The 13,948-nt window shown below is 47.3% G+C and overlaps 1 protein-coding gene across 1 annotated transcript; it reads left to right on the top strand.

Moving 5' to 3' along the window:
- The first annotated feature begins 630 nt into the window (after positions 1–630).
- VPS72 (vacuolar protein sorting 72 homolog) lies at positions 631–12,656 on the top strand. Its single transcript, XM_054998509.1, has 6 exons — positions 631–788; positions 5,362–5,514; positions 5,672–5,783; positions 5,901–6,083; positions 7,465–7,609; positions 11,580–12,656. The coding sequence occupies exons 1-6, from the start codon at positions 648–650 to the stop codon at positions 11,971–11,973; spliced, it is 1,128 nt and encodes a 375-aa protein (XP_054854484.1). The 5' UTR covers positions 631–647; the 3' UTR covers positions 11,974–12,656.
- The last annotated feature ends 1,292 nt before the right edge of the window (positions 12,657–13,948 follow it).

Here is a 13,948-nt window from a genome sequence, read left to right as displayed (position 1 = left end):
AGAAAGTGAAGTAAAAGCTGCACTCAAGAGCAATTAAGAGAACCAAAAAGACATGTTGAAGAAACCAGCCCAAAAGACAAATAAGCGGGTACTAGATCAAATCAAGCCTGAATTCTCCCTAGAAAGTAAAATGACAAGACTGAGGCTCCCGTTTGCAGGATCTGAGCAAGTCTGTTAACATAGGACATTCTGGAGGTCTTTCATTCATAGGGTCGCCATGGCTCAGAGGCACCTTGACGGCACATAACAAGAAGTACATGGGGTACGATAAAGCTCAAAGCACGACATTTTCCACATTTAGATGACTCGTGCAAGTGAGCCAGGCCACACTTTGTACGGAACGGTTTAACTCCGCTGAGCCAAGAGCCGCTTGCTCGAAAGCTTATCGCTGCTTTTCCCTCGGTTTCGTCCCATCGATCTTCATAGCGTTCGATTACGTCCCCTGCTTTTCGAAGTCCACTCTGTCGATCGGTGCTCGACCGGCGACGCCTAACATTTATCTTTCTCAATGGCTCGGTACTCGATTGCTTCCTTCCGCGCCCGCCAGCCTGAACCGCTCGGGCCGGCGAAGTTGAGGCTGCGCAGTCGCGAGTCGAAAGACTCGATCGGCTTCTTCTCGGAAGGCGGGAAGAGGGGGGAGGAACAAGATGGCGTCGGCGCCGTCCGCCTCGACGGGCCTAGCGGGCGGTAGAGCGCCGCGGCGCACGGCAGGGAACCGGCTCTCAGGACTGCTAGAGGCGGAGGAGGAGGACGAGTTCTACCAGACGACGTACGGGGGTTTTACGGAGGTACGGCGGTGTCTGTCAGGAGCAGAGCGGCCGGGAGGGGGGGTCTTCGCCGGCGAACCTGAACACCGCTTTCTTCTGATTGGCTAAAAGGGGAGTTGATGGGCTGTCTAACGAACCAATGGATTGGACGCGTTGCAAGTCTTGCGAGTCAGAATTTATTTATTTATGTCATTTATGGTCCGCCTTTCTCATTGAGATGCAAGGCGGTTTACACGGTATGAGAAGAGTATAATCAGTATAGAGAACATTTCCATACAGCGTCAAGGACATTTCCATAAACAATGCCATAGGGTAAATAGATGCAAGTTTACAAAGACATAGCATTAGCAAGAATCAAATACACAGTAGAAGAAATCTGACTTAAGCAGTGCCCCAGCGTCCTTCCTCCAATGAAGGACTGCTAGGATTCCCCTCCCCTGCTATGAGTTAGTGGTGGCAACAGCCCTCCCCTATTGATTGCTCTCTGCAGATCCTCTGATATGAAGAGGTAGCCTGCTTCTGTACATGGAGGCTCGCTGGGTGACCTTGGCCAGTCATTTTCTGAGACCTGCTGTAGCATAGTGGTTAAGTGGCTGGGCTGCAAATCAGCACTCTGCTGATTCAGATCCCACTACTGCCACAAGCTCAGCGTGTGCCCTCCTCTCAGTCCAGCTCCCCAGTTGTATTGTGGGGATAATAACAACACTGACTTTGTTCACTGCTCTAAGTGTGGCACTCATCTGTCTAGAAGAGCAGTTTTATAAGTGCAGTTATTATTACTATTATTCTCTTCACCTAAGTCGCAGAGTTGTTGGGAGAATGAACTGTGGAATGGAGAACCGGAGACAGCTCCTGAAGGAAGGGCAGGATAAAAATGTACTAGTAGATAGATTGATTTAGCTGTCAAAGTTACGAGCAGCTGATGAATGTATCTGAGGCCACAAAAACCTCCTCTCTGGATCTGGCTGAGGTATTCAGAGGTAGACTGCCACTGTGCATCAAAGTTCTGTTTAGCTGTCATGTCTAATACGTGATGCAAAGTGAAGAAGGGCCTGCAGAAAGAGGCTTCGGTCCTGGGTGTGCTATATGTAGCAGTCTTACCAGTCTTACCATACAAAGAAAAAAGAGCAGAAACTCAGAAGCACCCGGTTGGCTGATTTGACAATGGGATTGTCAACAATCCCATTGTTCTGTCATAGATCCAGAGGAGTTAGCCGTGTTAGTCTGTAGCCGCAAAATAGCAAAGAGTCCAGTGGCACCTTTAAAACTAACCAACTTTGTTGTAGCATAAGCTTTCGAGAGCCGCAGCTGTCTTCAACAGATGCAACTTTATTGTAGCATAAGCTTTTGAGAACCACAGCTCTCTTCATCAGATGCACTATTGTCAGTTGTGCAGTCCTAAGCATGTCTACTCGGATTCCTACTCAGGTCTGTTCTGTGGGGTTTACTCCCAAGAAAGGGTTCTTGGGGTTGTGCTGCTTGTATGTTTGTCTGTAGTTCTATGGGAAAATGCCCTGTCCCTTTAGTAGAAGCTTAATACGTAGAAATGAGCAAGTGACATTATTCATACTTGGAAAGTAAATAATGGTGCTTGATAAATAACATCATATTAAGCCTCCATTAGTGCGACCAAACATTTTTCTCCATGCCTTTCGGCTATTATAGCATCTTGGCAGTTGCTCATCCTCAGAATCTCTTCTTCAAAGGTATACTGCTCTTGAACATGGCGATTCCATTGGGTAAAATAATTAATAGAGACTGTAGGTTTCTGTCTTAAGGATTGCCCAGTTGGATCAGTTGAAAAGCCCCCTGATTAATCAGATGCTTAAATGAAACCCCGGTCTCTCCCCTTTTGTTTTTCTCTCCTGTCCTCAATATCCACAAGTATATTAATTGACAATGAACCTGGTGTTTCTGTTTAGCTGCAGTTCTGGAGAGAGAACTGAGTTTGTCTGCTGGAGGAAAATGAAATGGGAATCTAACTGCACCTTAAAAAGACTTAACAAAATGTATTCCAGCATAAGACTTCACGATTTGGAACTCCCTTCATCAGATGCAAGAAGAAGAATAACATAATGATAACATTCAATTTATATACCGCCCTTCGGGACAACTTAACACCCACTCAGAGCGGTTTACAAAGTGTGTCATTATTATCCCCACAACAGTAATCACCCTGTGAGGTGGGAGGGGCTGAGAGAGCTCTGGAAGAGCTGTGACTGATCCAAGGTCTCCCAGCTGGCTTCAGGCGGAGGAGTGGGGAATCAAACCCGGTTCTCTGGATTAGAGTCCTGTTGCTTGTCTTAACCACTACACCAAACTGGAAGGTGCATCCTTGCAAATACATTTATACTTAATGCTTCAACCAACAGATAAACAGAACGGGGGAGAGGTTACAAAGTGAGGCCAGACTGAAGCAAGATCCAATCATAAGAGTAATAAATCCACTCACAGTGGGTGAGAATAAGTTGTGAATATCTTAGCATACCCACCTTTTACAGTTGTTTTGCTAAACTTCTACATATCCTTTGTAAACTGGATCTGCTTATCACCTTTTACCCTATTCTTTCCTGGATTAGATCTAATGTTAATCTTGTTTATCAAGAGTTGGGAGCGGTCCCCACCTACTGTGCGTGGATCTATTGATCTTTTGACTGGATCTTGTTTCAAACTGGCCTTTCTTTGTAACATTCCCCTCCCCCCGCGTTGCTTGTACCTTAAGTATAAATGTGAAATGGTAATTGTAAGTTGCATTGTCCTCAATCCGTTAACTTCAGTGGGTGCCCCTCGAGTTCTAATAGAGAGAGAGAAAGTTCTCTCTAACCAATTTATACATGCCCCCTCCCATTACAACCTAAATTGAAAAGCCCTGCCCTTTTTAGCCTCTTTTCCCAGTACAGAAAGTGTTTGAACCTCTTTGATTTTGTCAAGATTATGCAACCAGGACTTACTGAGATTATGCAGTCAGAGGTACGTGATGGACTGTATGCAAACAGAATTCCCAGTGCAGCCACGCTGTGGATGTCCATCACGGCACGAGGATGACGTCTCTTTTGCTTTCTCTCCATTTCCTGATAACTCCCAAGTGTGGAATTTCCCTGTTTTCACCACGGAATCACACTGACCGACTCAGTACAACCCCAAGATCCTTTTCTAGGAAAGCTCAAAAGTTTGTGTTGTCTCTTATTTTAGTTTTTTTGCCCTGGCATATATCACTCTTTTCGAAGTTGGGGGGGATACTAACAAGTATAAGGAAAATGGCTTTTGGAGGCATATGTGAGCAGAGTTTCGAAGAGCAGACGGGGCTCCATGTTCCATTGGGCTGGGTGTGGCAGGCTTGAGAGAAATGCCCTGGCAGATGGTGAAGCTGTTGGTTGGATTGCTGAAAAGGAGGTGGGATGATACAAAGATACCTTTGTCACTCGTGGGGACCTTGAATTAATTCTTACAGAACAATGTGATGGTGGGATAGAAAAGGTGGGAAGTAAATGATGGATGGTATGTGTCATGTCTGCACCCATCCACGTCATTTATGTTTCTCTGCTCTAATAATCTCATGCATTGCTCATCTGATTGTGCTTTGTACTGTAGTCACATAATCAAGTACCAATGTGGACCTGCTTGAAAATGAACGTGCCTTACTCCCAGAACGAGCAACTGTTATCTCTGAAAGTGTGCTCAGTGACCTTGCAGCTGTACTGTAACTCTTCACAGGGGAAAGAGGGAGTTTTATTCCTTGTAATCTTCTGCCTTTCTCTGTCCAGACTAAGCTATTATGTTCTCATGGAACTTTTAAGGATTTTTGCGCCTAAATACTAACTGCTCGAGGGGAGGGGGGAATAATGCTCCTTATATCAATAGTGCATATGCTTGTATACTCCTTCCTGCCAACCTATCCCATCTATGGATGTACCCATGAACTTAATGGATCTCTGAATAAAGACCTTTCAGCCAATGGAGTGCTTGCTGTGAGGGGTTTGGGGATCTGTCTGCCATGGACTGCCGTCCCTAGAACTGACAGTATGTGGCTTTTTGCAGGAGGAGGGGAAGCCTGGAAGGTAGAGCAGGTGGAGTTGACGGAGAGATGGGGCCGTGTAGCTTTGCCTTTCTGAGCGCAAGTTGACATACAAAGGACTGGATTCTGCTGATCTATTCCAGTTACAGTGGTGCCTTCCCCCAGCACCATTGTTAGCAGAACAGATCCATGGAATCCCACTCTCTGTCTTTTATCTTCGCTGCAACCTTGTGAGGTAGTGACCTGCCAACAGCCACCATGTGAGCTTTATGGGCTGGGTGAAGGTTTGGACCCAGGTTTCTCCAGTCCAAATTCTGCTTGCTAACCAAGACACTACCCTGGTTGTCTTTTCACAAGGGTGTGACTTGGAGAGAGGAGGTAAACGGTGAGCCTTTTGGAGCAGGCTGTCGAAACAGGGCTGTGTCGACAGAAAGGGGCTTGGGCTTGGGCTTGGGCTTGGGCTTGGGCTTGGGCTTGGGCTTGGGCTTGGGCTTGGGCTTGGGCTTGGGCTTGGGCTTGGGCTTGGGCTTGGGCAAGAACAGCTGCCCTGACTGACAGCTTTGCTGGTCTTTATGGCAGGAGTCTGGGGACGATGAGTACAAAGGCGACCAGTCAGACAGTGATGATGAAGTGGATTCGGATTTCGATATTGATGAAGGAGACGAGCCCGGCAGCGATCAGGATGACGACGAGCCGAAGAGGAAGCGCAGGGTGGTCACCAAAGCCTACAAGGTACGTCAGAAGGTCAGGGCAGAACTCGATTGCTTATCTTTGGGAAGCTGTTCTGGTAAATTGCTGTTTCATATCCCCAGTTTTGAGGCAAAACTACTCCTTGGTTCAGGATGATTGGTAGCTTTCCCCTTGTTAAAACTTCTGTCTCCTGCTATAGGAACCCATCAAAAGCCTGAGGCCCAAGAAACCGGACACATCCGCCAGCAGCTCCCAGAAGGCGAGGGAAGAAAGATCAACGCCGGCCGAGATCCAGGATGAAGTGGGAGACAGTGAGTTGCCTAGGTGGCAGCTTGCATGGAAAATGTCACACTATTTTTTTAAAAAACCTTGAAATTGGAAGCCGTCTGCTTAGTTCTTGAAACTTTCCCCTTGTGCCCGCTCCCCAGGCCGTAAACACATGCGCCAGTCAACAACGGAGCATACGCGCCAAACCTTCCTTCGCGTCCAGGAGCGCCAGGTGCAGTCGAAGCGTAAGAAGGGGGCTGGCCCAAGCTACGATAGGCCCCTCACGCAGGAAGAGCTTTTGGAAGAGGCCAAGATAACGGAGGAGATTAACTTGCGGTCTCTGGGTGAGTCTGAACATAGGCTGGCAGAAAAGTGACTAGTCGAGAAATTCATGGACGAAGAGTTTTTAAAATCAATGTAAGTGAAAATGAGTAATGGTCTAAACAGTTAATCCCCAGAAACACTTAACAACAGCCTTAGATTTTTATTGCATTGAATGGGGAGGTGGGGTATATTTGTGTATGTGAGGATACGCTTTTTAGATTGCTGTTTTACAGACAAAAGCCATCTTGAGGCACAAGCCCGATGAGGAAAGATTGAAGGAGCTTGGTATGTTCAGCTTGGAGAGGAGACGACTGAGAGGTGGTATGATAACCATCTTTAAGTACTTGAAGGGCTGCAATATAGAGGATGGTGTGGAGTTGTTTTCCGCTGCCCCAAAAGATTAGACCAGAACCAGTGGGTTGAAATCAAAAGAGTTTTTGGCTCAACATTAGGAAGAACTTCCTGACAGTTGAGCAGTCCCTCTGGAACAGGCTTCCTCGGGGAGGTGGTGGGCTCTCCTTCTTTGGAGGTTTTTAAGCAGAGGCCAGATGGCCCTCTGACAGCAATGCTGATTCTGTGAACCTGGGCAGGTCATGAGAGGGAGAGGGTAGAATGGGCTATATCAGCGCTTAGTTCTTGCGGCCCCTTCTTACATGACCAGGCTGGTGCTGATCGCAGCTTTGGGTTTTAGCATTTTTCCCAGGCCAGTTTGGCTAGGGATCCTGACTGCGTTTTGCCACCTTCTGGGCATGGAGTAAGGGTCGCTGTGTGTGAGGTGGGGGAGGTATTTAGGAATGTCCTGCATTGTGCAGGGGGTTGGACTAGATGACCCTAGAGGTCCCTTCCCACCCTATGATTCTATGATAAGGGGACTGGTGCAATATAAATCTTACGAATTAAAAAACAGAACTTTTGGTGGTCATTCATTGACTCCCCTGAATGAGGATTAAGATTGGGATAGTCACGCCCATGATTTCTCTAGAGCTCCCTTCTGCTGTGCTTCCAAAGAGAAGGTTTCAATGCGATGTTGGGAGTGTTTTTTCAAAAAAGATTGACCTATGCAGGTCCAGGGCTGTGTTGTCTTGGAGCAGGCCATGTGGATGTACTTGGTTTTGCCTTTAAACTGAGTGCTGCCTCTCATAGACACAGTATGGCCTACTCCTGAGCTGTGTTGCCCTCACATGCCAACCCCACATGCATAGCCATGGAGTCATATGTGTGCGTGCACACACACAGACACACACACACCCTAGGATTTAAGTGCACGTCTCAGCCACCCAGGACGGGGCTTTTGCCCGTGTGCTTTTTAACCAGGCCAGGCTCCCATTCGTGAAAAAAGGAGTTGCGGGAAGGGACGGGGGAGCTGAGTTGCCCTCTTCCCCTCCTCCTATTGTTTTGCAGAGACATACGAGCGCCTCGAGGCAGACAAGAAGCGGCAGGTCCAGAAGAAGCGCAAATGCCTGGGGCCGACCATCCGCTACTATTCGGGGACTATGCCCCTGATCTCTGATCTGGGCTGCAAGGAGGAAAACGTGGATGTTGAAGGGTAGGTTTTGCCTGGCTTTGGAAGGGAGCAGATGAGGCTTGCAGAGAAATTATTCTGTGCCTGCCCCCCTCCTGTCAACGGGCATTTGTGTTTGTCCTTGATGGCATTTCATTCGGTCAAAAAGTTCAAAGGCCTAAGTCATTTTCTGGTTTGTTGACACTTTCCTTCCTTGGTGCCTGGAAGTTGTTCTTACCACTTTGTAGTTCGTGCACAGAGTGCTATTTGCCCACCTGGATTAAACACTCTTTCCACCATTATCTCCCCCTGCAACTTGCACGGTGTGCAAAATCAGTGTCCCCTCATTTATTTATTTGTTTGTAGTCTGCCTTTCTCACTGAGACTCAAGGCGGATTACATAGTATGAGACCAGTACAATCAGAATCAAGGACGTTTCCATACATTATCAGGACATTTCCATAGACAGTGCCATAGGATAAATAAAAGACAACATTAGCAAGGATCCAATACAGAGTTGAAGAATTGCTGAAACAGAACATAATCAGTTCTAGGACTGACATTCGACAACATGAAGCACAGGTAGGATATAGGGGTCCAAATTTAAAGCAACAGATAATTTCAAAGATCTGTGCACAGTGGGAAGGGTGACCGCATTATAAACCAGGAATTGAGAACTTGATCCAAGAGGAAGTAAGTAGCAGGCATTTTTTTTTTAAAGTCAAGGGTTCTAAGCCTTTTCTCCAGCCTCCGGTCCACCAGAATTAGAACTGCAAGAGCACCCTCTGCAAGCCAGCACAACATTGTTTCAGCCTAGCAGGGTGCATTTATTTATTTTACGTCATTTATAGTCCGCCTTTCTCACTGAGACTCAAGGGGGATTACCTAGTATGAGACTAGTACAATCAGGATCAAGGACATTTTCATAAACTATGCCATAGGGTAAATACAAAGAAATAGCCACTAGCAAGGATCCAGTACAGAGTTGAAGAATTGCTGTAACAGAGCATAAGCAGTTCTAGGGCTGACATTAGACAGCATGAAGCATAGCCATAGGAGCGCATATTTAAAGCAACGGATAGTAGGTAAGGCAACATAGTGGTGAAGTCCATGGTCCCTAAGTCATTAACGAAGCATCTGAGATGGCCTCCCTACAATACCGCGTTCCTATCTGAGTAAAAAGCCTTTTTGAATCATTCGGTTTTGCACCATTTTTGCAGACAGCCAGGAGGGTGGGGGCTCTCCTGACCTCCTCAGGCAGACCATTCCGCAGGGTAGGGGCCACCACAGAGAAAGCCCTTGTACGGGCTGCTGTTGACTTCACCCGTGTGCAGCCTGGCACCTGCAGGAGACCCTGTTCAGATGAGCGAAGCTGCTGCAGAGGAACATAGGGAGGGAGGCGGTCCCGTAGGTATGCTGGACCAAAGCCATGAAGAACTTTGTATGTAATAACTAATACCTTGAACTGATCACAGTAACTGATGGGTAGCCAATAAAGCGACTGTAGGATGGGAGTGATGTTCACGCTCCTGTTCACTCCTGATAACAGTCGAGCTGCAGCATTTTGCACCAATTGGAGCCTCCTAGTTAACTTAGATGGGAGACCCATGTATAGTGCATTACAATAGTCAAGCCTTGATGTTACCACAGCATGGACCCAGATGGCCAGGTTGGCCGTGTCGAGGCAAGAAGCCGTCTTCCAGGCTAGAATGAGACAGTAATAAGCATTTTTTGTGGCTGCCTTAACTTGTTTTTCTTGTAGTGCTGGATCCAGTATAACCCCTAGGCTCTTAACGGAGTCTGCAAGGGTCAGACAAACTCCATCAAAAGTGGGGAACACAATGTCTTTCAAGATCCAGTCGCATTATGCAAACTGTCATAAAAACAGGCCAGGTCTCCGTGTGACTGCAGGACTAGGATGTGACCCTGGGAGATGTCAGATAATAATAAAGCGTTTTGGAATATGTGCAGACTACATTTCCCTTAGCGCTTGCTAGCAATAGCTAGCCTACATGATCCATATATTGGTCACCTAAATTTAGGATTTACAGTAGGGGGTATTTTTATGGGGTAGGGTTTCCTGTTGTTATTGCTGTCCTCTTTCAGAAAACTTCCAAGAAAAAAGTTATTCAGGATCCATGATTAAATGGCAGGGGCCAATTTTAATTGGCAGGACTGAGACCGCCGGACAAGCTTTGCCTCGAATACTTTTCAGCAGCCTCTGGTTCTGGTGTATTGGTGTGACCTGGAATGAATGCAAAAGTATCAAGTGTGGCTTTTTCTTCTGAGAACAGGTGGTAGTTTTTGTAGCTTTTCCCTTTTACAGAACACATTCTTGAGAATCTCAAGAAGGCACCTGGTTGAGCTTTTGGCAATACATTTATTCAAATTAATTACATTTTTAAAATTCTTTTAACCTGTTGTCTCTCCTTTTGTTTGAAATTTAAGTTGCAAGCTGCTCAGGGCCACCCCCTCCCTCCTCCAAGATATCCCAGTTTAGGACTGTATAACCTCTAAGCCAGTTTGGTGTAGTGGTTAAGAGTGCGGGACTCTAGTCTGGAGAGCCGGGTTTGATTCCCCAGTCGTCCGCTTGAAGCCAGCTGGGTGACCTTGGGCAAGTCACAGCTCTCTCAGAGCTCTCTCAGCCCCTCCTACCTCACAGGGTGTTTTGTTGTGGGGATAATAATGATACACTTTGTAAATCGCTCAGAGTGTGGCATTAAGTTGTCCTGAAGGGCGGTATATAAATCAAATGTTGTTGTTGTTGTTGTTGTTGTTGTTGTTGTTGTTGTTATTAAGGGCATGGCCAATTTCCCCACCTGCTTCCTTTGTTTTCTCCTTCTTCTGGGTCAGTTAGTACCCTTGGTCCTTATTGGGCTGGGGATGGATTTTTTTCTGATGGGGAGGTGATTCCCCCCCCCCAAAAAAACTATTGTTTTTCTTTTAGGTGGGTGTTGTTCTATAGTAGAAGAGCAAGATTAGGGACAGACCAACTGGACTCCAGGGTGTAAGCTTTCGAGAGTTAAAGCTCCCTAGCTCACACCCTGGAAATCTCATTGGTCTTTATGGAGCTGCTGGACCCGATTGTTCTGTTATTTTTCTGCATACCTTGAGGAGTCCTTGAAAGATGGACCCCCCTGATCTTATATGTAGGTGGGCTGCCATTGGAAGAGAATGGAAGAGAGGGGGTATAAGATTTTAAAATTCCCCCTTTTTTCTCAGGTACGCAAGATGCTGTGAGCTCTTAAGAGCTTAAGCAAATCATCTTCCTCGTTGCCTTCTAATTTTTTCCCCTTTAAATGGCTCTAAGTTTTCCTGTGTGCTGCCTTGAGGAAGCTGTTTGAGTAGAACAGTAGCATACAGAAAGGTGCTACAGAGCTGCTGCACCATAGTGGTTACGTGGTTGGGCTGCAAATCAGCACTCTGCTGGTTCAAATCCCTACCATGAGCTAGAGAAGGTACCATTGGGGAAGCCCCTCCTCTCAGCCCCAGCTCTCCAGCTGCATTGCGGGAATAATAATAGCACCGACTCTGTTCACCACTCTGAGTGGGCGCTAAATTGTCTAGGAGAGCGGTATATAAGTACACTGTTGTTATGATTATAAAAATGTTTTAAAATAAATAGCTCTCAACCTTCTGTACCCCCTGGGTCATGCTTAGCCCTCACCAGTCAGCTTGGGATATTCTCATTCTCCTGATTAATTCAGAGCCCTGTTTTTCTGCATGCCTGGAGCGTCCCCAAGTTGGTAGGCGTTTTCTGTGGTTTTTCTTCTGCTTTCATGAGTGGCAGAAATCACCTGCTTTAATATTGAGTAAAATAAAACAATGAACAATGGATGAACTTAGGGTGGCTTTTCTGGACTCCCCTCAATCTGTCTCCTAGACAATAGGGCTTAGCATAGCAGTTGAGAGCAATTTCAGAGGTGGAGAAGTATTACAAGATAAGCTTTGGGAAGAGTCAGGAGGCACAGCTGTTTGGTGCATCGGCCCTCCCTGAGTCATGTCTTCTTCTCAGTTTGGACCAGGACGCACAGTTGCCCTCGGAGGTTCCCCCTACAACTTCCGCTCTGGCTGCTAAATGCTCTCGCTCCTTCGTGACCTTCAGCGACGACGAGACCTTTGAACGCTTCTTCCCGAAATCTCGCCCCCCCAAGCTGCCTGTGAAGGAGATCTGCCCCGTCACCCACAAGGCCGCCATCTACCGCGACCCCATCACTGACATTCCCTACTCCAACATCCGGGCCTTCAAGATCATCCGCGAAGCCTACAAGAAATACATCACAGCCCACGGTTTACCAAACGCAGCAGCTGCCTCGGCTGCCCTTGGGGTGGGCCCCCCGGTAACTGACTCCAGTGTCCGGGCCACCAGGCAGAAGATCATCATCAAACAGAGCGTCCCGGCCACATAGGACACCCCAGAGCGGGCTCTACCTTTTGCCTCCTTGCTGTGGACACCCCTTCTATTTCTGCAAAAAAGTGACTTGAAAGGGAATGGACGCTGTCACTTCGTTGGTTGTCACTGTATGTTTTTTACCTTAGTCATTGTTTCTTTCCCTTGGCAAACCCTGTGCTGGGATTAAGCCCCCTGCTGTCTGGAGAACTGCCAAGCCAAATGCTGCCCTCAAGGCACATGGGGTGACGTGTCTGGAACGGCACATGGTTTCCCATATTGGCTGTCTGCTTAGGACTGCCAGGCCATGATCCAGGGCTGCATCGGACTGCAGCAAGCAGGTCCCTAGTCATATGACACGGCTGCAGAGCAAGGGGGCTTGAGATTTCTCCCCAAAAGGGCTCAGGGGACGGGGTCTCTCTTCTTCCAGCCATGGGGCTGTTTATGCTGAGGCACTGAGCCCTGGGTTTGGGGGCTGCTGTGGGGGAGCACAGTCAGACAAGTGGAATTAGACATTGCTGTCTGGTTGACTTCCCCTCCTTGACCTGGATCTAAGGCCAGCCCCAGGCGCTATTTTGAGGAAAGGGTGAGTACGGTGCCCATGGCGTGCTTTTAAATTGAAATTGGACTTCCTTTTTCCCACAGTTGTTACTTTCCAACTCTGAGTGTCTCTTAAAAAAAAATAAACAGCTTCCCAATGAATTCTGTATTTTGTTCAATTCTCAGACTTGTAGCCCTTCAGGATGGCACCTGGGGTTGGAGTGGTCATATTTTTTCCTCATAGCAACGCGATGAGTTAGGTGAGGACGATAGAGCAAGATGGGTAGCCGTGTTAGTCTGTCTGTGGCAGCAGACAAGAGCAGGAGTCCAATACCACCTATGAGCCTAACAAAATTGGTGGTAGGGCAGGCTTTCATGAGTCACAGCTCGCTTCTTCAGTGGAGCAGTGAGCTGTGATTCACGAAAGGTTACAGTGAGAGAGAGCAACTGACCCAAAGTCATTCAGTGAGCTTCCATGGCAGAGACTGGATTTGAACCCAGGTTTCTCTACTCTTAACACTCTAACCTTTACATCACACTGCCTCTCTTGTTTGCAGTACGTACAAACAAGCATGTTAAATCTGACATGGGATAAGAGGATTTACCTCCTTATAGATAAAAATGTGGTTTAAAAAACCAGCAGCAAAGAGTAAATAAAATGGAGGGAAGTAAACAAGGATCCAGTACTATTTAATTTGTTCATAAAAGATCTGGAACGGGGGGGTGAGCAGCGTAGTGGCCAAGTTTGCAGATGAGTCTATTTTTATGATGTTTATGGAAATGTCTTTGATATTGACTGCACTAATCTCACACTGTGTAATCCACCTTGAGTCTCAGTGAGAAAGGCGGACTATAAATGTCATAAATAAATAAGTGTGGATGGTGAAAATCAAGGCCGACTTGTTTTTATTGTTGTGAGCTGCCCTGAACCTGCTTGCCGGGAGGGCAGGGTACAAACGTGATTAAATAAGTAAATAAGAGCTCCAGGAGAATCCCCACAAATTGGGTGAATGGGGAACATGAGAGGTCAATGAAGCAAACCTCTGACACACACACACACCCCGCCGCCCCGTGCCAGGAGGCAGCATCAGGGAAAGGCCTCAGGCTCCATGCCCGGCTTGTTAGCCCGCCGGTAGTCTGATCCAACAGAGCTGTGGGAGGCTCTTAATTAATCCATGCCACGAATTAAGGCGCTGGAAGAGGAGGAGGACGGGAGAAGGAGCAAAGAGAGAGGGCCAGGTGACCTCGGGGGCGAGGGGGGGGACCTCTCATTCCAAACCTAAGCGAAGCAATGGTTGCAGGATGCTGTTGCACCAAAGAGTTCCTCTGCGCCTGCCTGTTGGTTCAACCGGTTGTGATGTTCTCTTGATAAGTGGGCAGGCAAGAATGCAATCCGAGCTGCCAGGAGAGGGATAAACAGCAGAATCTGTGCTGGGTGAGAAGGGAATGTCCCC

Source organism: Eublepharis macularius, chromosome 1 (assembly GCF_028583425.1).
Source record: "Eublepharis macularius isolate TG4126 chromosome 1, MPM_Emac_v1.0, whole genome shotgun sequence".
NCBI lineage: Eukaryota > Metazoa > Chordata > Lepidosauria > Squamata > Eublepharidae > Eublepharis > Eublepharis macularius.
Note: the sequence above shows the minus strand (reverse complement) of the source record. Positions and strands in the feature narration are given on the sequence as shown.